At 40.5% G+C, this 26,630-nt stretch overlaps 2 protein-coding genes across 6 annotated transcripts in view; one reads left to right on the top strand and one right to left on the bottom strand.

The window, feature by feature from the left end:
• The first annotated feature begins 6,699 nt into the window (after nt 1–6,699).
• On the top strand, nt 6,700–22,174 carry PMPCB (peptidase, mitochondrial processing subunit beta). 2 transcript variants are annotated; one of them, XM_039472579.2, is made up of 13 exons: nt 6,700–6,828; nt 7,877–8,017; nt 8,736–8,822; nt 9,500–9,629; nt 13,085–13,283; nt 13,653–13,732; nt 17,121–17,233; nt 18,443–18,586; nt 20,117–20,277; nt 21,111–21,196; nt 21,564–21,652; nt 21,793–21,868; nt 21,951–22,174. In XM_039472579.2, exons 1-13 carry the CDS (start codon nt 6,730–6,732, stop codon nt 22,013–22,015), a joined length of 1,470 nt encoding a protein of 489 aa, XP_039328513.1. In that variant the 5' UTR covers nt 6,700–6,729; the 3' UTR covers nt 22,016–22,174. The 2 variants fall into 2 exon arrangements, with proteins under 2 accessions (XP_039328513.1, XP_039328512.1); XM_039472578.2 differs by having other exon boundaries at nt 7,874–8,017.
• Nucleotides 22,175–22,535: 361 nt separating this feature from the next.
• DNAJC2 (DnaJ heat shock protein family (Hsp40) member C2) overlaps nt 22,536–26,630 on the bottom strand; it is a 35,915-nt gene continuing 31,820 nt past the window's right edge. For 2 of the 4 annotated variants that reach the window (XM_039472574.2, XM_039472576.2), the window contains exons 15-17: nt 26,458–26,565; nt 23,080–23,234; nt 22,536–22,668 (exon numbers count right to left, since the gene is read on the bottom strand). In XM_039472574.2, the coding sequence (XP_039328508.1) occupies nt 22,594–22,668; nt 23,080–23,234; nt 26,458–26,565 (338 nt within the window). In that variant the 3' untranslated portion in view covers nt 22,536–22,593. Of the gene's footprint in view, nt 23,235–26,457; nt 26,566–26,630 lie in introns of all 4 variants that reach the window. The other 2 variants (XM_039472573.2, XM_039472575.2) reach the window with 1 other exon arrangement.

Here is a 26,630-nt window from a genome sequence, read left to right as displayed (position 1 = left end):
GGGTAACAAGAGCGAAACTCTGTCTCAAAAAAAAAAAAAAAAAAAAAAAAAAAAAAAGTGCACAAGAAGATCTGGTGCATTGTCTCACACCTGTAATCCCAGCACTTTGGGAAACTGAGGTGCATGGATCACTTGACTCCAGAAGTTTGAGACCAGCATGAGCAACATGGCAAAACCCTGTTTCTACAAAAAATACAGAAGATCAGCCAGGCATGGCGGTGTGCACCTGCAGTCCCAGCTACTGAGGTGGGAGGATAGCCTGAGCCAGGAGGTGGAGGTTGCAGTGAGCTGTGATCATGCCATTGCACTCCAGCCTGGGTGACAGAGTGAGACTCCATCTCAAAAAAAAAAAGAAAGAAAGAAAAAAAGTGCACAAGAAGGATTTTGACAAAAGGCATGCAGGGGCCATGGGCCATATTCCCAGAGGTTGATTGTAGCCTCAGTTCCCGTGGTGATTATACATTCAACTCAGGGACTGCTTCCTACTCAGTGTAACCCCCATCAAGAGGCAGGAGACAAAAAGGAATAAAGCAAAAGCACTTCAATAACATCGGACTATGCACAAAGGCTGCCAACACCACAGCCAGACACAGGGAGCTACTCAAACTGTCACATTACACATCTCAGCACACTAATCGCTCCCACATCACCAGCGACCATCGTAGAAAAGGCTGGATCAGGAACGCTTTATGAAACATGCAAAGATTTTTTTTGCTCCAATTCATCTGCAGTTCCCTTTATTATGTTATTAGTTATGGCCAGCTGAACAATTCTCAGATTCTCTTTCTATTTCAATTTGTGTAAGCGCCCCTGTGATGTGTATGTGTACTTGAATGCGTGACTATAATACATAATGGTCAACAGAAAGCAGTATTCTTCTCCCACTGTTCCCTTCCCGTAAGAAGAAAAAGGTTTTGGAAATGTAACCTCATTTTTTCTTTTAACTAAACTTTTTATTTCGAGATAATCACAGGTCCATCTGCAGTTGTAAGAAATAATACAGAGAGATCTCACATACCTTTCATCCAATTTGCCCCAATGATAACATCTTGCATCAACAGAAACAACATCACAACCAGGAAATTTAGGTCAATACAGTACACTGACCTTTCTTACATTTTACCACTTTTATGTGCGTTCATTTGTGTGTATTTAATGCTATGCAGCTTTATGCGTAGATTCGTGTAACTATGAGCACAGCTGACATAGAGAATGGTCCCATTGTTTCAAGAACCCCTCATGCCACCCTTTTGTAGCCATACGCATCTCCCCTTTGTCCCTACCCATCTCCCCTCCAACTCCAACCCTTGGGGATCACTAGTCTATTCTCCATCTCTATAATTCTGTCATTTCAGGAATGTTATATAAATGGAATCATATAGTATATAACGTTTTGGTATTGTCATAATTCCCTTGAGGTCCATTCAAGTTGTTGCATTTATCAGTAGTTCATTCCTTTTGAGAGTTGAGTAGTATTCCATGGTAAGAATGTACCACAGTTTAACCATTCTCCTGTTGAAGGACATTTGCATTATTTCCAACTTTTGGCTATCACGAATAAAGCTGCTATGAGTGTATATGCAGATGTTTTTGTGTGAACTTCAGGTTTCATCTTTCTGGGATAAATGCCTGGGAGTTCAATGACTGGGTTGTATAGTAAGTGGCTGTACTACTCTGGAATTTTACATTCCCGCTAGTAATGTATGCGTGATCTTGTTTTTCTACATCCTTGCCAGCATGTGGCGTTTTTGCTGTTTTTTACTTGAGCCATTTTGCTGTGTGTGTAGTGATACCTCATTATTTTAGTATGCACTTTATAATGACTGATGATATTGGACATCTTTTCTTTTCTTTTTTTTTTTTAGAAAAAAGATGGAGTTTCACCATGTTGGTCAGGCTGGTCTTGAACTCCCGACCTCAGGTGATCCGCCCGCCTTGGCCTCCAAAATGCTTGGATTACAGGCATGAGCCACATGCCCAGCCATTGGACATCTTTTCATGTGCTTATCTGCCATCTGTATTTCTTCTTCAGTGAAATGTCTTTAGATATTTTGCCCATTTTCTTTTCTTTTTCTGTTTTTGAGAGGTGTTATTTTTTTTTTTTTGCATAATTTAGACACAAGTCCTTTGTTAAATATGTGGTTTATAAATATTTTCTCCCAGTCTGCAGCTTGTCTTTTCATCCTCCTAACAGCATCTTTTGTAGGGCAAAAGATTTTAATCTTGTTTTAAGGATTATACTTTTGATACTAGGTCTGAAAACTCCTTGTGTATCCCTATATCCCAAAGATTTTATTGCATGTGGTTTTCTAAAAGTTTTATAGTTTTAGGTCATATATTTGCATCCATGATTCATTTTGAGTTAATTTTTGTATAAAGCGTGAGGTGTGGGTTCATGGGATTTGGGGAGCAGGGAGCGGTGGATATGAACATCTAATTGTTCCAGCAGTATTTGCTGAAAGGCTATTCATCTATTGAATTGCTTCCGCACCTTTACCAACAATTAGTAGGACATGTTTGTGTAGGCCTACTTCTGTCCTGAGATAATCACAAAAAAAAGTAGAGGAAAATGACAAAGCCTTAAGCAGTTAAACAGATGCTAATAAATATGAAGGACAGATAAAATAATTCACCATAGGGAGAGCTGCAGTCCTTGAAAAGAGAATATACGGAATGGAATGCCAGAATGTGTATTCAAAGAGACTTCCCCCAAAATGAAGGAAAAGTGAACGTGCAGCATGAAAGAATATATATGATTTGAAAATTTTGATAAACATCACTTCACACAAAAATTGCTCAACATTAAGATAGTCTAGTTAAGTTATTGAACTTCAATAATAAAATAATGTTTTAGGTATTTAGGCAAATAAGTCACATTTAAGGGTGGTTAAAAAAAAAAAAAATCTGGCTAGCCTCAGACTTCTCCAGAACATTTAATTCGGGAACATAATGGAGTAATATTTATAAAATTCTGAGAAAATGAAAATGTGACCTAACAATATTAAGTCCAGACAAAAATGTCTTTCAAATATAGAGATAAAAGGAGACATCCTCAGACATGAAAGAATTAAAGGAATATGACATCTGCAAAGAAAATTTCTAAACAACAAAAATAGCAACGACTCTTTGCCAGTAAAATCCAGTCAGTTAAGAAATTATTAAAAATAGGGCCGGGCGCGGTGGCTCAAGCCTGTAATCCCAGCACTTTGGGAGGCCGAGGCGGGTGGATCACGAGGTTGAGAGATCGAGACCATCCTGGTCAACATGGTGAAACCTTGTCTCTACTAAAAATACCAAAAATTAGCTGCGCATGGTGGCACGTGCCTGTAATCCCAGCTACTCAGGAGGCTGAGGCAGGAGAATTGCCTGAACCCAGGAGGCGGAGGTTGCGGTGAGCCGAGATCGCGCCATTGCACGCCAGCCTGGGTAACAAGAGCAAAACTCCGTCTCAAAAAAAAAAAAAAAGAAATTATTAAAAATAGGCAGGTGCGGTGGCTCACGCCTGTAATCCCAGCACTTTGGGAGGCTGAGGCAGGCAGATCACTTGAGGTCAGGAGTTCAAGACCAGCCTGGTACTTGAGGTCAGGAGTTCGAGACCAGTCTGGCCAACATGGTGAAACCCCATCTCTACTAAAAATACAAAAATTAGCCAGGCATGGTGGCGGGTGCCTATAATCTCAGCTATTCGGCAGGCTGAGACAGGAGAATCACTTGAACCCAGGAGGCAGAGGTTGCAGTGAGCCGAGATGCTGCCATTGCACTCCAGCCTGGGCAACAAGAGCTAAACTCCATCTAAAAAAACAAAAAAAAAGTATACTGTTGTGCGTGTAGGGCTGTTATGTAAAAGTACTTTGATTTCTTAGCTCTACTCTGATAGAGTGGTCTTTTTTTTTTTTTTTTGAGACGGAGTTTCGCCCTTGTTACCCAGGCTGGAGTGCAATGGCACGATCTCGGCTCACCGCAACCTCTGCCTCCTGGGCTCAGGCAATTCTCCTGCCTCAGCCTCCTGAGTAGCTGGGATTACAGGCACGTGCCACCATGCCCAGCTAATTTTTTGCACTTTTTAGTAGAGACGGGGTTTCACCATGTTGACCAGGATGGTCTCGATCTCTCGACCTCGTGATCCACCCGCCTCGGCCTCCCAAAGTGGATAGAGTGGTCTTAATTTCAATGTCTAATAAATTAATACAATGGAGTATATTAGAATTGAATAGAAATTCCTGCTAAAACTTTCTAGGTGCTTCTTGTGATAATACGTAAATGTTTTTGTATACATGTGTGCATGTTTGTATTTCTTTAACACACTTGTTTTAGAAACATACGGGGGTAGCCTTTGTCGTCCTTTATTGCATTACATAATGAGTCTTGTGGGCAGGACCTGTGAATCGTAGTAGCTGGGTAGGCAGAGGGAGATGAAACTGGAAAGATAAATGGGAGTCAGATCATCAAGAGCCCCACCTGCCATGCTAAGGAGCCTTTACTTTATTGTGGCCAAGGGCTTCCTGGTGGGTTCTTCACGTCGGGACTGCCATAACAGTTGCATTTGCAAAATATCTCACAGGTAGCAATGTGAAAAAATTGACAAAGTGCCTGGAGTAGATTGAAGAGGCAGGGAAGGGATGTATCAATTGAATGTGGAAGATGGAAAAAGAGAGGAGCTTCCCGGCAGTTTGGATTTTTGGGTGAATGGAGGTATTACTGGCTGTTTAGCACTGCAAATATGGGAAGAGATTCGTGGGCCACAGTGAATTCCCTTTTGCACAAGTTGATATTGAGGTTCCAATGGAATATTCAAGTGTAGTTTCCTACTAGTTGATGGTTAAGTGGGCCTGGAGCTCAAGAGAAAGGCCTGGGTTGGGCAGACAAGTCCTGAAGTGGAGGGAAAAGCCCAGAGGGAGAATATTCTGTAGAAGAGGCCTAGAGCCCTGGCAAACCCCAACTTTTATGGCAAAATGTAGTGTTTCACAGCATAGTCTTTGGAGTTAACCTATTATTAGCAGGGGAACCTGGGGCAAGTTATTTGACTTCAGTGTCTTAAATGCAAAATGAGCACAGTAGCGTCTACCCGAGTTACAAAAGTGTTTGCAATTTTTACTTCCTTAAGAGATCTGTGGGCAGGGGACAGTGACTCATGCCTGCAATCCCAGCACTTTGGGAGGCCGAAGTGGGTTGATCACCTGAGGTCAGGGGTTCGAGACCAGCCGGACCAACATGGTGAAACACCATCTCTATTAAAAATGCGAAATTAGCTGGGCGTGGTGGCGCATACCTGTAATCCTATTTGGGAGGCTGAGGCAGGATAATTGCTTGAACCTGGGAGGCAGAGGTTGTAGTGAGCTGAGATCATGCCATTGCACTCCAGCCTGGGCAATAAGAGCAAAACTCTGCCTGAAAGAAAGAAAGAAAGAAATAAAGAAAGAAAGAAAGAAAGAAAGCAAGCAAGCAAGCAAGCAAGCAAGCCCGGGCGTGGTGGCTCAAGCCTGTAATCCCAGCACTTTGGGAGGCCAAGGCGGGTGGATCACGAGATCAAGAGATCGAGACCATCCTGGTCAACATGGTGAAACCCCGTCTCTACTAAAAATACAAAAATTAGCTGGGCATGGTGGCGTGCACCTGTAGTCCCAGCTACTCGGGAGGCTGAGGCAGGAGAATTGCTTGAACCGAGGAGGCGGAGGTTGCGGTGAGCCGAGATCACGCCATTGCACTCCAGCCTGGGGAACAAGAGCAAAAACTCCGTCTCAAACAAACAAACAAAACAAAACAAAACAAAAGATATCTGTGAATAAAGAGAAGCCCAAGAGGGTGCAGAGGGAACTATGAGAAGGTGCAGCTTTAGAATAAAATGAAAAAAGAGAATTTTGCAGAGGCCAAAAATGTAATCTCCTCCAACAGGACTGCAACATAAGCCTGTAAAGTGTCCAACTTTTAGTAATTAGTGACTTTACCGGGGGCAATGTCTATGGAATGGGATGAGCCATACTGTAAAGGTTCAAAGAGTGAATAGGGGCAATATGGATACATCTTTTCCTCCCCTCACTGCATCTGACTCTTCCACTAGACTTTTCCTTTAAGGGGAGTGACTTAACGGATCTTACTCCACTGTTTTCAATTCATTCCATCCACCAGTGAGATATATTGCATCTGGTTACCTTTTACTCCACTGCAACTGTGCCTTGCACTTAGTAGGCGATCAAGAAAATAACTGGTGGCCGGGCGCGGTGGCCCAAGCCTGTAATCCCAGCACTTTGGGAGGCCGAGGCGGGTGGATCACGAGGTCAAGAGATCGAGACCATCCTGGTCAACACGGTGAAACCCCGTCTCTACTAAAAATCTAAAAAATTAGCTGGGCATGGTGGCGCGTGCCTGTAATCCCAGCTACTCGGGAGGCTGAGGCAGGAGAATTGCCTGAACCCAGGAGGCGGAGGTGGCGGTGAGCCGAGATCGCGCCATTGCACTCCAGCCTGGGTAACAAGAGTGAAACTCTGTCTCAAAAAAAAAGAAAAGAAAAGAAAATAACTGGTGATACAGGGGCTTCCTGCAGACTCCCCAATTAGTGTGATTTGGTAAAGACCGTTCAGCAGCATGGTCGGGTCCTGATTCTTTTCACGACCGCTTCGAGGTGTGTCATTCCTATCATGGCCACAAGGTGGAGCCCGCCTCCCTGCTCTGGGACCTCAGATCGTGACCCCGGAAGCACATCCTCTATCCTCCAACTTCCTTTTAGGAGAGATGGCGGCGGCAGCGGCTCGAGCCGTCCTGCTACCCGCGGCGCGGCGGCGGTTGTGGGGTTTCGGCGAGAGGCTGCTGATTCGAGGCGCTGCAGGACGGGTGAGCTTACATCTACTTGTCTGGGCGCTGCTCGGGGCCAGACCCGGTCGGGCCGGGCCTGGTCTCTCTCGCCGAACCCGGCGCATCGCACCTAAGAGTCGGCGCCACATACCGGAACAGCAGGTCGGCCAGGGCCTTCTCGACCCGGGCCGGCCGGGCGCCAGGCGGCCTGGGGCCGCTGAACTGGCTGGGGGTGGCTGGCTTTGGCCACCCGCCAGGAAACCTGCCACTGACGTGTGGAATGACCCTGGTTTTTGGGTCCTCCCGCGAGCTACTGAGGAGTGCATGGTTGACCGCTAAAAACATAGTGCTTGCAAATTGGGGAAAACTAATAAGTAAAATGGTTACCGCTCCAGAGTTCTGTTTTTGCCTGGGACTGAGCTTCGACCTCAGCCAGGCTTCCCGCGAACCTGGACATCGCCGAAGTAAAATTTTGTATGTAATAATTAGCGTTTTTCTCATGAGAAAGCCTCTGCCTTTCAGCTAAGGGACGTGAGACTTAACATGTATAAAAGCAAAGAAAAACTGCTGAAAGGTGAATAGTTCCTGGCCGACGAGCCAGTCAGCTGGAGTGCATTTTGAACATCAGCGTATCTTCCTATCCTCGCTTTTTCTATTATTTCCAAAACTTGTTGCTTTTCTTGAACAATGAGAACCCGAGGGTTAGTTCTATCCTGTGTGTAGGTAGTTTTACATCTTTTCCCTCCTTTTCTTTTTTCCCCTCCGGTTGTTTTCTCCATAATGAATGTAAAACATATCTAGGATAGGTAGTGAAATAAAGTCAGTTTCTCTGTGTAATGCTAATAACTGCTCATCTTCCCTGAGGGAAGGGCATGTTTATAATCACGTTGCTGGCTTTAGGACAGTGGCTGGTGACAGAAGTTTCTAGGCCAGGCAGGGGGGTAAATCCCAGTGGAACCAAAATTCAGGAAGAAAGATTCTTTTGTGGAAAGAGCCCATTGAAGATAGATTTGGTTTAAAGTCAGCATTTCATATCAGATTAGTAATGTGTTTTGCTGTGTCTCTTCCACTTCCTACCCCCAAGCAGTCATCATATTTTGGAGAGAATAGATTGAGAAGTACACAAGCTGCTACACAAGTTGTTCTGAATGTTCCTGAAACAAGAGTAACAAGTTTAGAAAGCGGACTTAGAGTGGCCTCTGAAGACTCTGGGCTCTCAACATGCACAGTAAGTGACTCAGGCAACCTTCTCTAAGTGACCCTTTGTTGAGCGGAGCAAATTGTTGATTTTAATCTTTAGCTTTTTCGTTGGCTGGTGGTTGAAAAAGGGTGGCAGTGATTTTGCCTTGACAGGTTTCCCTGAGTCTTGAACGTTTTCTTCCAGTGATACTTAGTTATAGGGTGCATATGTATCCTGTTGCACTGTTTGCTTCTTGTTCTTGTAGATTACTGATTATTAGTAGTAGTATTGATAATAATGGAAGAGGTATATTTGCAGGGCTGCTCTGCCAGGTGTTTTTACGTATGTCTTATTTGCTTTTTAAAGCAATTCTTTCTAGTGGGCGTGCTCACACGTGTTTATAGTTAAGGAATTGCGAGACGTTAAATGGTTTTATTCAGGTCCCTCAGCTAATACATGACAGAGCCAAGATTTCAACTGAAGATTTCTCACAGTCTCTGATGTTCTTTATATTAGTTATTAATTGGTTGGATTAATGAGTTGGGCAAAGAATCCTTAGTGAAGGTGGCAGGTAGATATTTGTAGCACCCAGCAGTAGCCTGATCAAAAATTTTCAATCTCATAGTTCACAGGAATGAGCTATCAGTTCACTCAGGTCAAGAAAATCTTAGTATTAAGACCAGAAAACATTTGTCAGAAAAAGGAAGGAGAAGGTTCCCAGCAACCTGAAATAAAATATTTTTATTTACTATTTGATTGCCTTAAGGTTGGACTCTGGATTGATGCTGGAAGTAGATATGAAAATGAGAAGAATAATGGAACAGCTCACTTTCTGGAGCATATGGCTTTCAAGGCAAGTTGTAAGACTTTACAAAAACATACTCTTTAAGAGATTAAGCACAAAGTTTCATTCTTTAGAGGCAAGCAGAGCTCTTTCAGTAGCATAACATGTTTTATGTTTATTTTTCCAGGACAGTATCTAAAATAAGTACTGATAATTGCTTTGGAAAGCTGAAATGGAAACGTTCTCTTGGGATGCAGGGGTCATCTGAATGTATACTATTTCTGAAGCCTGATGTACTTTATTACGAAAAAGTTTTTTTGAGATAGGATCTGGCTGTGTTGCCTAGGCCGGAGTGCGGTGACACAATCTCTGCTTATTGCAACCTCCACCTCCTAGGCCCAAGCCATCCTCCCACATTAGCTTCTGGAATAGCTGGGATTGTAGGTGTGTGCCACCACACCCAGATTTATTATTTATGTATTTATTTTTTTATTTATTGGTAGAAACCGGGTTTTGCCATGTTGGCAAGGTTGGTCTCAAACTCCTGGGTTCAGTCTGCCTGCCTCAGCTTCCCAAAGTGTCAGGGTTACAGGCGTGAGCCATGGTACCCTGCCTCATGTACTTTAGAGACCAAATTTGACCCTGCATGAAACTAACTTATGTCCTCCATATTCATGATTTGAAGTGTTTGGAATAGGAAGGATAAAGGGAGGTGTCATAATTTGTTTTTCCTCTTTTATTTCAAGGGCACCAAAAAGAGATCCCAGTTAGATCTGGAACTTGAGATTGAAAACATGGGTGCTCATCTCAATGCCTATACCTCCAGAGAGCAGACCGTTTACTATGCCAAAGCATTCTCTAAGGACTTGCCAAGAGGTATTGTTATTATTTATACAGCAGAAAATATAATTTTTATGAGAATCAGAATTTAGTACTATTTTTATTATGTCTCTTGTAAAAGAGTAAGCCCCAGAAATGTGAAAATATGAAACTGAACTCTGGGTGAGGGTACAGCAATCTTTTTTGTGTGTGTGCGCGCGTGGTGGGGGAGACAGAGTTTCACTGCTCTGTCTCCCAGGCTGGAATGCAGTGGAGTGTATCTTGGCTCACTGCAACCTCTGCCTCCTTGGTTCAAGCAATTCTCCTGACTCAGCCTCCCAAGCCTCCTGGGCAGCTGGGACTACAGGCACTTGTCATCACGCCTGGCTAATTTTTTGTATTTTTACTAGAGACGGGGTTTCACCATATTGGCCAGGCTGGTCTCAAACTCCTGACCTTGTGATCCGCCTGCCTCGGCCACCCAAAGTGCTGGAATTACAGGCATGAGCCACTGTGCCTGGCCTATTTTTTTTTCTAAATATGACAAATAGTAATATTATGGATGATTTTATGAACATGTAGCAATAAAATAGAGATTATTTGGTGGAAATAAAATAGTTACTTTGACAGGATAGCAGTTTATTTTAGTTACCATGTTTGTAGACTGTTTTGACTGCCTTAAAGTTATTACATAAAACATTTTCCCAGTGGAAAAATTAACAAAGTTTAGCAGTTTTAGAGCTAATTGGTAAAATTTTTTTTTTTTTTTTAGAGAGTCTCACTCTGTCACCCAGGCTGGAGTGCAGTGGTATGATCTCAGCTCACTGCAACCTCTGCCTTCTGGATTCAAGTGATTCTCCTGCCTCAGCCTCCTGAGTAGCTGGGATTACAGGCTTCTGCCACCATGGCTAATTTTTGTACTTTTAGTAAAAATGGGATTTTACCATGTTGGCCAGGCTGGTCTTAAACTCCTGACCTCAAGTGACCCACCCAACTCAGTCTCCCTGAAGTGCAGGGATTATAGGCATGAGCCACTGCACACAGCCACTGGTGAAATTATTAACCTTTAAGGTCCCTCGGTAGTTGTTATTACTTTGCAATTTTTGGGTTCCTAATAGGCTTTCGTTAGTAATGTTTAAATGGCACTTTATACAAGTACTGTATATATATTATCCATTTGGTCTGCATAGGTATTTCCACCTTGCAGTTGTGGAAATGAAAGCCCAGACTGACTTGCCCAGGATTGCATAGCTATCAGGTGACTTACTGTGGACTCTGGTGCATGTCTTCTCACTAGATTCCTTTACTTTGTCAAAACAACAAAATAAGAAACCTATCACCTGTAAATAACTAAAATATTTAATATGATGTCCTAACTCTTGCATTGAAACAAAAATGACAGCAACCATGGAGGGTGTGTTGGTTTGAATAACAAAGCCAATAGAAACAGTTTTTGTCCCAGGACTAATTAGGGACCAAGAACATAGGGCTAAGCCAGGCCTCTCTAAGAGTTGTTCATTCCAGCCCAGTTCATTCCTTTATATACACAGAGAACAACAGGGAAGACAAAAATGGGAAACAAAAAGGAAGGGTGATGTTAAAAAGACTCTTCCCCCTTTTCTCCTGGCATCTGGCTGGGAAAGACAGAGCCTCTTCTAGTGGGTGTGGAAAAGCAGAGGGGGATCTCCTTGAAGAATACAAAAGGAAAGTGCTCTCTGAAGCAGCTCCAACTTTGGGGATTTACTTGGGGTTTTTATACCTTCAGCTGGTTGAAGCTTGGTATATGAGGTAATAGATGTTCAGACTAATGGTCTCCAAGTTTTTATAATCACTTATTACTGGTAAGAAAGTTGATCATATATCCTTAATGTATGTATACTTTTAAGTTAAATACGTGTGCTACTATACTAACCTATATTAAATATAAATTTTTTTAAAAGATTCAGATTAAAACAAAGACTGGGAAATAGGAGTTCCCCTCCCCTCCTTTGGAAACTACCAGTGTAGACCACCAGTCCCACATAAAGGAGGATTTTCACACAGGAATTTTTGTCCTTTTGTCTGTGGGCTCTTCCTCACCTGTCTTACTGGATACTGGTTCTCTCACTTGGGTAGATAAGTTTTACTTGGTTTTACAGATAATTTTTTCTTTTTGGTCATGATCTCAGCCACAGCTTACCATAATAGTCTGTTTTGTCATATTTTTAGTATTTGTATGTAATCAGTTCTGAGACAGTGCCCTTTAAATTGAACTTAATTAGGCTGGGCGTGGTGGCTTATGCCTGTAATCCAAGCACTTTCGAGGCCAAGGTGGGCAGATCACCTGAGGTCGGGAGTTTAAGACCAGCCTGACCAACATGGTGAAACCCCGTCTAAAAAAAAAAAAAAAAGTAAACTTAATTAAAACAAGGAACAAAAGGTTACAGTAGAGTAAAAAAATGAAACCTAAACCAGACACAGTGGTGCATGTCTTTAGTCCTGGCTACTTGTAGGAAGCTGAGGTGGGAGGACTGCTTGAGTCCAGGAATTTGAGTCTGGCCTGTGCTGCATGATGCGACCTTGTCTCATTATGGAGACAGGAAAAAAAGAAACTTAAGATTTTAAGTTTATTTTATAAGATTAATTGTATTAATGACATTTAGATTACGATTGCAACCATGCACTAATTCTTCAGTAATGAATTACATTTCTTTTTGGAGAGGTATGCACTTTTTCTGATAAAATTGCTTAATGGCTTAATATGACATCTTCCACTTCACTTTTGGCTTTTTGCGAATTAAGGTTTGAGAACACACAATTAAGTCATTGATTTTGCGGCATATTTTCGATTATAAGGATTCTTTTCTCTCTCTGTTGCCCAGACAGGAGTGCAGTGGCGAAATCTCAGCTCACTGCAACCTTTGCCTCCCAAGCTCAAGCCGTCTCCTATCTCAGCCTCCCGAGTAACAGGGACTACAGGCACATGCCGCCATACCCAGCTAATTTTTGTGGAGACATGATTTTGGCATGTTGCCCACGTTGGTCTCCAGCTCCTGGGCTCAAGCCCATCTTGGCCTCCCCGAGTGCTGGGATTATAGGTGTGAGCCACTGTGCCTGGCCAGTTCTTTGCTTCTTAACATAGCACTCATTGCTGTGGAAACTTTCACAGTAAATACTTGGGTGATGAGAATCCTGTGTATATATGTAGCTGGACATTTTCAGACTAATATATATTTGTAATTTTCACACAGAACAATCTATAATAGGCATATTTTCATAGCATTTTTGTAGTAGGTAGAGTCGTTACAGAGTGATAGCAAATTTATAATTTTTTCCCAAGGAAAAATCTTTTGTACTATAGGGATATATGAAATTTAAATTTTGTACTTTTAAGTATAATAGTTTTCTCCTAGGCTAATCATTTAGTATTGAGTGATGGCGTCAGTGTCATGATTTCCGATGTTGGTTTAATAGACGTTAATAGTGAAAGTTAAGATTGCTGGTGTTTCTTCTTATGTTTTATTTTCAATTAGCTGTAGAAATTCTTGCTGATATCATACAAAACAGCACCCTGGGAGAAGCAGAGATTGAACGTGAGCGTGGAGTAATCCTTAGAGAGATGCAAGAAGTTGAAACCAATTTACAAGAAGTTGTTTTTGATTACCTTCATGCCACAGCTTATCAGAATACTGCACTTGGACGGACAATTTTGGGGCCAACTGAAAATATCAAGTAGGTATAACTTTCAGAATTTCTTGGTGGGTAAGGGAATTTATGAATTTTGAAAATTAACATTTACAGACTTTGAAAAAGTATGTTTCAAAAAGTCATTTTCCCCCAGTAATCTGAGTGAAATTGTAGTTAGCTATCTTTTAGTCCCACCTACCTCCCAATCGTGTGAGTTCATAGGTATTTCTGAACATAGGTAAACAAGTAATGGTGTCAAATCTTTTTTCCTTGATGTAAAAAAGTGGAAGTTCTTTGATGTGTTGCCTATATCCTATTTCCAGCTGCATTTTAGAATACTGTTACGGTCCAATTTGATTTCAGGTATATTATGTAAATTTGTTTCCTTTAAAAATTGTTTTACTTCATTTGCAGATCTATAAGTCGTAAGGACTTAGTGGATTATATAACCACACATTATAAGGGGCCAAGAATAGTTCTTGCTGCTGCTGGAGGTTAGTCAATTTAAATTTCTACACGTATTTTAAACACAGTTGCTGGAGTGATAATGCCGGTTTGATCCCATTGGGAGATATCCTAAGAATTTTCATTTACATAGCAAATAACTGTATTTGATACTGTGATGGGGATTGTGGAGCACTGGAGCCAGACTTTTCCTCTATTTTTTTTTTTTTTCCTGCAGAGCACATTCCCAAACTATAAACACATTATAAAAATGTTTAGTCAGCCGGGTGCGGTGGCTCAAGCCTGTAATCCCAGCACTTTGGGAGGCCGAGGCGGGTGGATCACGAGGTCGAGAGATCGAGACCATCCTGGTCAACATGGTGAAACCCCGTCTCTACTAAAAATACAAAAAATTAGCTGGGCATGGTGGCGCGTGCCTGTGATCCCAGCAACTCAGGAGGCTGAGGCAGGAGAATTGCTTGAACCCAGGAGGCGGAGGTTGCGGTGAGCCGAGATCGTGCCATTGCACTCCAGCCTGGGTAACAAGAGCGAAACTCCGTCTCAAAAAAAAAAAAAAAAAAAAAATGTTTAGTCAAAAAGACCAAAGCCTATGTCATTATTAGACTCCTCAGATTCTCATTGCTCCTACTTTCTTCTCTTCAGCTGGAGCAGCAGCAGTGGAGGAGCAGGACCTCCTGCTGGTGCAGCACTAGCTGCTGGAGCATGTCCACCAGCCCTAGTACATTGCAGATGAGGCTCCCAGTGTTTACGTTGGCCAGGGCTGCCTTCCCTCTATTTTTTTTAAAGTAGGTTTCATTTATAGAAAGATTTAATGAACTGTTCAATACTTAAGTGTACATACATAGTAGAACTTCCAAGAAAAGGGCAAATGAGTGAACTGGTAGACAGCTGGAAGATAAGTGTTCTGTACTTTGAGAATTTCTTTTTTTTTTCTTTTTTTTTTTTTTTGGAGACGGAGTTTCGCTCTTGTTACCCAGGCTGGAGTGCAATGGCGCGATCTCGGCTCACCGCAACCTCCGCCTCCTGGGTTCAGGCAATTCTCCTGTCTCAGCCTCCTGAGTAGCTGGGATCACAGGCACGCGCCACCATGCCCAGCTAATTTTTAGTATTTTTAGTAGAGACGGGGTTTCACCATGTTGACCAGGATGGTCTCGATCTCTCGACCTCGTGATCCACCCGCCTCGGCCTCCCAAAGTGCTGGGATTACAGGCTTGAGCCACCGTGCCCGGCGAGAATTTCTTGAGATTTTAAATTTCTTGAGAGCCAACTTTGTCCTTGTTTAAGCATGAATGGGTATGTTGTTCATTCATTTAATAGATCTAATTTTTGGGAAAGGGAAGCACATAGGGAGCCATGAGACTGTTGAATGGGAATTCAAACATGCAGGTGACTGCAGGTTTCCTTGAGGTCCTGTTTGAAGCCAGTGAATGAAAAAACAAATTAGAGCACATATTGCCAAATTTCCTGGCAGTCTGAATCTAGGCAACAGTATGTTTTAATGGGTTTCCAGTTTTGTTTTGTTTTGTTTAAATATATTTATAGAAATAGAGATGGAGTCTTAACCATGTTGCTGAGGCTGGTTTTGAACTCCTGAGCTCAAGTGATCCGTCCACCTTGGCCTCCCAAAACTTGGGGATTACAGGCATGAGCCACTACACCCAGCCCAGTTTTCATTTCTCTGTCTTTTTTAATATTAGAGCAAAGTAAAGTTTTCTTTCATGTTGTAAATTTAATTTTAGAAATTATAATTTAAAAATTCTAGTTACTGTGGATTGATTTCTGACATAATTACTTGGGGGTAATGGAGACGATGAAAACATTAAACATTGAACATGTCATTCATTGTAGCACTTAAAGTCATGTTAGCTTCATTGTGATAGGAAGTATACTCTGAAATTCTTTTAAGTAATATTGTTTCTAAAATGGCTCTTGCTGACTGGGTCTTAAACGTTTGAAACTTGGAAATGGGACAAGAGACTTGTGATGTGGGTCCTCAACAACCAAACTTTCTGTGATCTCTCTGCCATTGTTGGTGCAAGACAAAATGACTTTTACTTTGGTTCATGGCTTCATTTTGACATAGCTAAAGTTGGGATGTCATTAGTTTAATGGCTTGTTGTAGATTTATTAGTATTCATTTTAAATACTACGTAAGTGACATAGTGCCTTATAAATTATATGATTGCATCTTAAATTCAATGAAATAGGCCAGTTTTAAGTTTCTACTGGCCTCTGAATTATTGTCTTGGTTACCATTTAACTCTTCTAGATTAATCTTCAGGCTTTTATTTGCCAAATAGTTTTTTGTATCCTAGCTTCATTTATTATAAAATTATAATTTTATATTTTAAGGTAAAGAATCTTACCATAATATATTTTAAAGCCCTTATACATGCCTTAAAAAATATTTATATATTTGTGTTTAGGAATCTTTCACATTATCTGTTTGGGTCCCAAGTTCAAGATAGTAAGGGATATGGAGTGTTCCTAAGTTTTTGCATTTGGATACCTATGGATGTATTCAGAAATTAGGTGACACTATTGTGTTTCTGAGTTCTGAAAGCAGAGTGCAGAGAATAAAGTGTAATGTGTGTATCGAGCTTTCTTTTGTTTATTTGATTTTATTTATTTTAAAGACAGAGTCTTGCTCTGTCACCCAGGCTGGAGCGCAGTGCTGTGATCTCAGCACACTGTAACCTCCTCCTCCTAGGTTCAAGCAATTCTCCTGCCTCACCCTCTTGAAAAGGTGGGATTACAGGCACCTGTTGCCACGCCAAGCTAATTTTTCTATTTTTAGTAAGATGGGGTTTCACCATATTGGCCAGGCTCGTCTTGAACTCCTGATTTCAAGTGACCTGCCCACCTTGGCTTCGCACAGCGCTTGGATCACAGGTGTGAGCCATGGCATCCAGCTTTTATTTATTGATTTATTCAGACAGAGTCTTGCTGTGTTGTCCAGGCTGGTCTTGAACTCCTGAACTCAAGTGATCCTCTCACCTCAGCCTTGAGCCACCATGCCCAGCTCCAGCTTTATTTTAATTAGACAGAGCCCATATTTGTATTTTCCACTAAATTTTTTTTTTGAAAATTGGCATTTTTTGCTAGTTTGCATCCTAGAAGTCTTTATAATTTAATAGAATATGATTTTGTCAAAAGTGGTGTTTTCAAGTTGTCTTATTCTTAGCTGTGAATCCATTGGTCTATTGATGAAAACTGAGTTGCTCGACAAAATGAGAAAGCAAGCATGCAATCCCAAGCTTTCTAACACCAAGGAAATAGGTGTGCTTTGTGAGCTTACTCTTAAATAATGGCTTTTAGTAAGTGCAGATAGTTCATGTGTAATGTACATCACATTATACCATATTGTAAACTATATTGCAGCTAGATAACATGTGAAAATATTTTCTTTCAATTTAGGTGTTTCCCATGATGAATTGCTTGACTTAGCAAAGTTGCATTTTGGTGACTCTTTATGCACAGACAAAGGAGAAATACCAGCTCTGCCTCCCTGCAAATTCACAGGAAGTGAGGTAGGGCAAGCCTCCCAGCTAGTATTTAGCCTGTGGGATTCCTTGTGTTGTATTTACACATGAGTATACAAAATGTGCTTCTTTCCAGTAGGAATAGAATGGAATAAGTAAAGGGCTTACACTAAAACACAGAAAAGGGGAAGAGGATGTACTCATTTGCTTACATTCCTTCCCTCTTCCTATTCCTTCACTACCTATTTTCCTTTCCTAAGGAAGCAAGTTTGTTTTGCTTTTAATTTCTTCATTCTAGTCTGAAAGGAAGCAAGGTTTTAAGAGGAGTTTATAATTTGGTCTTTTTGTGCTTTTTCTTTGGCACTATGACCATTTATGTATTTTAAGATCTGAAAGTAATCTTTTAATTAAACTCCTTATTTTCTGACGTTCACTTCAGTTTTACTCTTGGCTCAGTTTTGCCCACAGTATCTTTTGGGGGCTAGTAACTGTTAGAGCCAGAACTTGCAGGGAATCCGCTAGTTATCAGCTAGCTTTAAGCCTCATTAGGGGCTTAATTTGCCATGTTAAGGATGATGCTCAAAGTAGTATCTGGGAAATGCCCTGATATTGGCATTTGCCTAGAACTGTATCATTGGCAGTACAAAAATAAACCTGTAATGTCAATATGAAATTTCAGTAGAAAAATTTAGATTGAAGCTAGGCACGGTGGCTCACGCCTGTAACCCCAGCACTTGGGGAGGCTGAAGTGGGTGTATCAATTCCGGTTAGGAGTTTGGGACCAGCCTCACCAACATGGTGAAACCCTGTCTCTACTAAAAATACAAAAATTAGGCCGGGCGCGGTGGCTCAAGCCTGTAATCCCAGCACTTTGGGAGGCCGAGGCGGGTGGATCACGAGGTCAAGAGATCGAGACCATCCTGGTCAACACAATGAAACCCCGTCTCTACTAAAAATACAAAAATTAGCTGGGCATGGTGGCGCGTGCCTGTAATCCCAGCTACTCAGGAGGCTGAGGCAGGAGAATTGCCTGAACCCAGGAGGCGGAGGTTGCGGTGAGCCGAGATCGCGCCATTGCACTCCAGCCTGGGTAACAAGAGCGAAACTCCGTCTCAAAAAAAAAAAAAAAAATCAAAATAGAGTCCTGGTGAGCATTTTAACTTTGCAGTTAATGGAACTGGTGATTTTTTTCTTGTTAATAAGCATGTCATATAATGGTAATCTTAATTAGAGGTCCCCCTGTTTTATCTTAACTAGATTCGTGTGAGGGATGACAAGATGCCTTTGGCATACTTTGCAATAGCTGTTGAAGCTGTTGGTTGGGCACATCCAGATACAATATGTCTCATGGTTGCAAACACGCTGATTGGCAACTGGGATCGCTCTTTTGGAGGAGGAATGGTAAGTGATTTTAAAAGAAATTTTCCATAACAGATGGAAGATGATCATGTTTTCCTAAATGTAAATTCTTTTAAGAATCCTTTTTTAAAGTGGCAAAATAGAGCCTTGTACTGTGAATTCTGACTTAAAAATCTAAACTGATCCTGGATTGCATGTGGGCCAGAATAAAACATTTTGTTTCTTTGCCAAGTTTATTAGTGGCATAATTGGCAAAATTTGAATAAGGACAGAAGAATTAGCTAAAAGTACTATATCAATGTTAACCTCCTAATTTTAATAGTACTAGGCCCTCTCTAGCTGTGGGTTCCATATCCATGGATTCAGCCAATCGTAGGTGGAATGTTTAGGGGGAGAAATGGATGGTTGGGTCTGTACTGGACATGTATAGACTCTTTTTTTGAGTCATTTCCTAAACAATATAATATATTAACTACATAGCATTTACATGGATTTAGTATTTATCCAGAGATAATTTAAAGTATATAGGAGGGTATTCGTAGGTTGCTTATATGCAAATACCACATACACCATGTTACATGAGGGCTCTAGCATCTATGGATTTTGGTATCCATAGGGATCTGGAAACCAATTTCCCACAGATACTGAGGAACTATACTGAGGTGATGTAAAAAAATTAATTTCCTTGTTTTTCACAAGTATATACTAAAGTATTAGTACATATAAAGTATTTATAAGAAGCATCGGCTGGGCGCGGTGGCTCAAGCTTGTGATCCTAGCACTTTGGGAGGCCGAGGCGGGTGGATCACGAGGTCAAGAGATCGAGACCATCCTGGTCAACATGGTGAAACCCCGTCTCTACTAAAAATACTAAAAATTAGCTGGGCATAGTGGCGCGTGCCTGTAATCCCAGCTACTCAGGAGGCTGAGGCAGGAGAATTGCCTGAACCCAGGAGGCGGAGGTTGTGGTGAGCCGAGATCGCGCCATTGCACTCCAGCCTGGGCAACGAGAGCAAAACTCCGTCTCAAAAAAAAAAAAAAAAAAGCATCACATCTAAAGTCTGAAACAGGTGAAAAAACTTATATAAATAAAGCAAACATGGTAAAATAACAGGCAATTTGCATAAAGGGAATTCTTTGTGTTGTTTTTGCAACTTCTTTTTAAGTTGGAAGTATTTCAAAACATTGTATAGTTTTTACTCATAGATTTCCCCAAAATACGTTTCCTCTAAATATCTTAAGCTTCATATGTAATATAATTTTGAATCTTTATCTGTAGCCAAGAGCCCTACAAATTGGGTTGAAAATACCAACCTAGTTAGGGTTACAGCTACAGGTACAGCTATTACATTAATTATAAGGATTCATTGCTTTTATATCATGCATTTCTCCAGGGGGTGCAGTGTGTGAGATAAGCACAGTTCTTAGTTGGCTGAACTTTACTACTGAGAAGTTGAATAAAACTGGGAAATTTAGCCTCTAAGGATATTAACTATTTTCCGCACACTTTTTTTTTCCTGGTATATTGGTTATGTGTACTTAAAATTATCTTGGAATTTTTTTTCCTTATAGAATTTATCCAGCAAGCTGGCCCAGCTCACTTGTCATGGCAACCTTTGCCATAGCTTTCAGTCTTTCAATACTTCCTACACAGATACAGGATTATGGGGACTGTATATGGTTTGTGAACCAGCCACCATTGCAGATATGCTACATGTTGTTCAGAAAGAATGGTGAGAAAATATCTTTAAGTAAATTTTGCTTTTAATTTGTTTTAGACTGATTTTTTTCTATATGGTGATTTGTGGTAGTTTTATGTTTTACCTTTTAATTAAGAGAACTAGGTAAACACTTACCGTGTTTTTAAAGATTGCAGACATTTTTTTCCTAAGTCTCAAGATTTGAGGCTAATTTATACTTTAGAAAGTTTTAATGTTTCAGATATTCAGAAAAGTGACCCTAAAAGTTTAAAAGCCAACAAGAAGTTGTTGGGAAAATATCTCTGAAAGTAGTCTGGCTTGGAAGGGAAAGTAAATCTGAAGTTGCCATTGCTAAAAGAAAAGTATATTGACTCAGTAGATGGTCAGAAAAGCTCACAGTTTCTGGGAAAACTTTTAGCTCTGGTTCCTTTCCCCCACTATTCTTAACTGGCTTAAATCTTTCTAAATCTAGTCAACTAGGATTTAATTACTAAGTCTAAGTTAAGTTAGACTCAACTCATTGTTTTGAGAGACCAATGAATGATCCACTGACTTAATCCATAACATATCAGACACCAACAGATGGGGATTCATGAAGTCTCAAGATGCTTAAAGCATTTCTGAAAATGTGAGCCTATTTGTATTAAACCTTTGTCTGCTAATATGTAGACATGTTTACATATCATTATTGAGAAATTAACAATACTATGGAAAATCAAGAATCATTTTAGCTTTTGCTTAGCACTGGGATTAAATCATAATCACCTCTGTGTCATGTGTAGCATATGCCATCTTAGATCATTAACTAATGAAATACAACATTTTCCAACTACTTGATAATACTGTTTTTTCCAAATGATTTTTAGGATGCGACTCTGTACAAGTGTCACCGAAAGTGAGGTTGCACGAGCCAGAAATCTTCTGAAAACGAACATGTTGTTGCAGCTTGATGGTAAAAATAAAGACATAGGTTCCTTTTTCTTTTTGAGACCGAGTTTTGCTTTTGTTGCCCAGGTTGGAGTGCAGTGGTGCAAATTTGGCTCACTGCAACCACCGCCTCCTGGGTTCAGGCGATTCTCCTGCCTCAGCTGTCAGAGTAGCTGGGACTACAAGCACTCACCACCACACCTGGTTAATTTTTTGTATTTTTAGTACCAATAGGATTTTACCATGTTGGCCAGATTAGTCTTAAACTCCTGACCACAGATTATCCAGCTCCCCTGGGATTATAGGCATGAGCCACTGCGCCCAGCCACAGGTTCCATTTTCGTATGGTTGATCTACATTCCAACACTTAATTTTTCCTTCTCTTTAAACAGGTTCAACTCCAATTTGTGAAGATATTGGTAGGCAAATGTTATGCTATAATAGAAGGATTCCCATCCCTGAGCTTGAAGCAAGAATTGATGTAAGTAGTCCTTAGTTACTATTGGGGTTACAAAAAACTGAGAATATGTATCTTTTATCTTACTTTAGTTTTAAAAAGTTCCAGGTATAGACTTTGTCTTTACTACAGAAAGCTGAATGACAATGTCTTCCATATTTCAGGCTGTGAATGCTGAGACAATTCGAGAAGTATGTACCAAATATATTTATAATAAGAGTCCAGCTATTGCTGCTGTTGGTAAGCCTGCCTTCTCTTCTTCTATACAAAAAGTTGGTCAAGTACTTTGAATTCTTTTAACTGTCTTCTTTTTAATCCTCAGGTCCCATTGAGCAACTACCAGATTTTAATCAGATTTGCAGTAACATGTGTTGGCTTCGGAATTAAAATGCTCCTAATCAAAATTTTTTGAGCCGGGCATGGTGGCTCATGTCTGTAATCCTAGCACTTGGCAAGGCTGAGGCGGGAGATTGCATGGTCAGAAGTTCGAGACCAGCCTGGCCAGCATAATGAAGCCTCATCTCTAGTAAAAATATAAAAAAATTACCTGAGCGTGGTGTCGCGCACCTGTAGTCCCACCTACTTGGGAGGCTGAGGCAGGAGAATCGCTTGAACCTGCAGGCAGGGGTTGCACTGAGAGAAAATTGTGCCACTGTACTCCAGCCTGGGCAAAAGAGTGAGACTCCATCTCACACACAAAAAACTAAGACCTAGAAAAAAATAAAAATAAACATGTATATACATTTGGAAATTTAAATGAAATACTGTATCATACTTTCAAAGGATAAAAAGACTACCCTCTGAAGGTTGTTTTGCATCAGCGGTCAGTCCTTGTCCTCTGAGAAATTATGTTGTAAGGAGCACACTTTTAATTATTACCATAGGTATAATTTTAAGAATGAAAATGTTTACAGTATTTTCAGTTTTATTATAAAAATGCACACATAACAAAGATTGTCATTAAGTCATTTCTTGGCTCTACTTGCATTCAGCACTTGTTCTTGAGCAGCTTTCTTTGCTTTTACCATCTCAACAAGTTCCTAGGAAGGGAGAAAGGTGTGATTTAAGAAGTCAGATTTTAAAAACAGACATTTTAATCTAGTGTTTGATATACATATGTAAAGAATTTAAGATTCGCTATCTGCCAGGGCTAGAAAGTTTCTAAGGCTGCTCATTTCTTCCTAATAATATTGGCCCCATAACTACTGGTATTGAAATAAGCAATATGTTAACCACTTAATAGACATACAATGTGACCTAAATTATGTAACCTAGACTATACAACCCTAAATACCACAGATTTTCTTTCCTCTCTTGGAAAAAAAGATGGAAGTGACATGGCAGTATTTTCCTGCTCTTCTCTCCTCATTTCACAATACCAAAATAAATGATACTATATAACACAAGTTACAACTGAAAATAAAACAATCTATAAACTCTAAATCTGCAACCTTGTATCGTTTCATGCAGTCCTTCTTTGTCCTGCCAGGCACAGCTTCTGCTATTTTTTCCCATCTTTCAGGTGTATTTACTGGGTATGTTTTCAAAGCTTGTTCCAAAAGCTTCTGTTCTTCTGTTGTCCAAGGTATAAAGTCCGTATATGGACCTGTATAAGAAAAATTTTTGTTTGAAAACTGTTAACTTGATTGGTTAAAAATTGGTTAAAAAACTGTCTTGAGAACATGTGCCCAGACAAATCTTGCGGTCCACACGTGTCTGCTAAGTGCCCATTTCAATCTGGGATGTGTCATTTTGGAAATAAACTTCTAGAGATGAGAGACACATATAGCCCTCTGCGTGTTAATAAGAGAAAAAACAGATAGTTCACATCCCAGAAAATAAAACATCTCAAGGGCTTTTAAAAAACACAACAGTAAAGGTCTGCCTTGTACTGTTTTATAAGAGACAATCAATGTAATACACTCACCAGACTGGAAAGAAACCCATATTTAAATTTTTACTGCTGTTGAATTCTTGGGCTCAAAACCAACCAAAACTCATTTAAGAGTTCCAATAAATCAGGCCGGGCGCGGTGGCTCAAGCCTGTAATCCCAGCACTTTGGGAGGCCGAGGCGGGTGGATCACGAGGTCAAGAGATCGAGACCATCCTGGTCAACATGGTGAAACCCCGTCTCTACTAAAAATACTAAAAATTCGCTGGGCATGGTGGCGTGTGCCTGTAATCCCAGCTACTCAGGAGGCTGAGGCAGGAGAATTGCCTAAACCCAGGAGGCGGAGGTTGCGGTTAGCCGAGATCGTGCCATTGCACTCCAGCCTGGGTAACAAGAGCGAAACTCTGTCTCAAAAAAAAAAAAAGAGTTCCAATAAATCTACTTCCTTACAGGATAGGTAAAAGAGCTTCCTCACAGTTAAACTTTTGCTGGATAGAAACCCTGGAAACCACTGTTGTTTCACACTGAAGGAAACCTACCAAAATTAAGAGGCAAGCTGAGATTGTACCGTTCACCACATCTGTTAAAATCTTGGGAGCCAATGCTAAACACTTCGAATAACTGCTATTGTGGTTCTTCAACTAAAGTCTTGTATTTCAGAAAACACCCAAGATATGTGTCAGAAACAATTTCTTAAGGATGTTAAGGATTACACAGTTCACTTCAGTAGGTAAAATGAGAATATTAAGTGGTAAAAAGCTGATGTGGTTCAGTTAATGGAATTCCAGAAATCTAGTTACTTCAGACCATGCCGTGAGAAAACACAGACCTAATCCTACCAGTATATCCCGTGAGATATGGTACAAAATTAAGCCTAGAAACCAACATATTTTTACTAATAAAAGAAAAAAATACCCACCTATTCAAAACAAGCCAGAGAATTTATGTAACATTTGAAGGTACGTAAGTTTTTTTGAAGGTGGCTTTTAAATTCTAGGAAGTCATTTGTTGAATTTCCTTGTATTGGTTTAAAGCCCTAAATCCCACAGATTTTATTTCCTCTCTTGGAAAAAAGATGGAAGTGACATGGCAGTATTTCCTGCCGTTCTCCAGTTACTTCACAATACCAAAATAAATGAAGCTAATGTTGCAAAATACCTGTGAGAAATCACTATTCAAAAAATGGTGCCAGCTTATCAGCTTATCAATGGTACAACTAAACAGGAAGGAGCCTTCCCATTTACATTAAAGAGGTAGGTAAAGGAGTCATACCCACATAGCACTACTGCCAATCACTCTTGCCTTCCCAGGGTTCCCTCTCCTCACAGAAAGACTGGACAACTATGAGAGGCCTGTTTCCCTCCAACATGCAAACAAGTCCCCTAAGAAAGAGCTGAGAATAGTGTGCTAATACCTGTTGTAGTCTGTGGAGACAAAGGAGCAGGAAAATAAACCCCTTTAGAAGTGTCCTCAAAGTGTTCTGAAACCTCACTTGTTACTTAACTTTATTAAAAGAATTAAAATAATGCCTAATTCAGCCAAACAAGTCAGCCCTGATTTTTGCAAACAATGATTTTCCTCCTCTATATAACACTGTAAGTCTCCTATCTATAAGCTGAAATTTTTGTATAATAAACCAGATTAAGAATACAGGTAAAACTGGGACTGTTAGATGAAATATATCATGTATAGTCAAGTCTATTGGTACCAAAAGCTATCTCTCTCTGATTAAGAAAGGACTGGTGGCTCACAAATGTATGAAGTGAAAGAACTTTTTTCACACAAACTGCTTTCAAACTTTTGTCACAGCAAGAAAAAAAACTTTTTATCACATCCCAACACCAGGACACACAGGAACAAAAGTTTCACAAGTATACCCTCCTATACAGTAAGTGTGATGCTCACCGTTATTTTCTATTCAAGACCTACTAAATTGACTTCATAACCCATCACTGGGTCATGATTTGTAATATGAAAAGCACCGGTCTACAGTAATCAGAACACCTAAGGTAACATCAAATCCTAACAGGTTTTTTTGTTTGTTTGTTTTGGAGCATCTCAATATGTTTCCCAGGCTGATTTTGAACCCTAACAATTTTTAACTTTTTATTTTGAAATAATTTCAGTGGAGTAGAAAGAATCCTTGTATACTCTGCTTATATTCCCCAAATGGGAACATTTTCATATTTGCTTATTATTTATATGTACAGATGTACTTAGCTCTGAACCATAAGTTACAGACATAATGCTTCTTTATTCCTGAACACTTCTGCTTTTCCTTAAACAGAAGGACATATTCTTTTTTTTTTTTTGAGACGGAGTTTTGCTCTTGTTACCCAGGCTGGAGTGCAATGGCGCGATCTCGGCTCACCGCAACCTCCGCCTCCTGGGTTCAAGCAATTCTCCTGCCTCAGCCTCCTGAGTAGCAGGCACGCACCACCACGCCCAGCTAATGTTTTTTGTATTTTTAGTAGAGACGGGGTTTCACCATGTTGACCAGGATGGTCTCGATCTCTTGACCTCGTGATCCACCCGCCTCGGCCTCCCAAAGTGCTGGGATTACAGGCTTGAGCCACCGCGCCCGGCCAGAAGGACATTTTCTTATATAATTATACAGTGCATTTTTCAAAATCAGAAATTATCCTTGATAAAACACTATTCCTCTGTCCCAATAACATCCTCTAACTGATTTGTAAAACCTGGTAAGCAAAACAAACACAGCCCTTCTCTGATGGCATCTGAAATGGAAGAACTGCAATTCTCCATTTTTAATGGTTAGCTGAATTAAATCTTTGCCCTAGAAATGTTTGCTTACAGCTTCCAGTCTGCTAAAAATTTTATTTCCCTGTCTTTCTGAACACAGACCCTAAGTCTTGTATATACAAGCAGCACAGATACATGGCTAGCATTTTCTACATATAGAAAAGCAAAATTTACCTTCAAATCGTTCTGATGGCATTGCGTTGTCTGCTTGAGGCACCACTCCATGTTCTTTTTTAAACTTATCAAATGCCTTTTTATTTATGTCATCTTTTTGATGCGGGTCTGAGAAATGAAAATATTTTAATACTTAACAGATCATCTCATTTAATCTTTTACTAAATTGCCTT

This window comes from Saimiri boliviensis, chromosome 10, assembly GCF_048565385.1.
Source record: "Saimiri boliviensis isolate mSaiBol1 chromosome 10, mSaiBol1.pri, whole genome shotgun sequence".
Taxonomy (NCBI): Eukaryota; Metazoa; Chordata; class Mammalia; order Primates; family Cebidae; genus Saimiri; species Saimiri boliviensis.
This window is presented reverse-complemented; position numbering and strand designations above follow the sequence as displayed.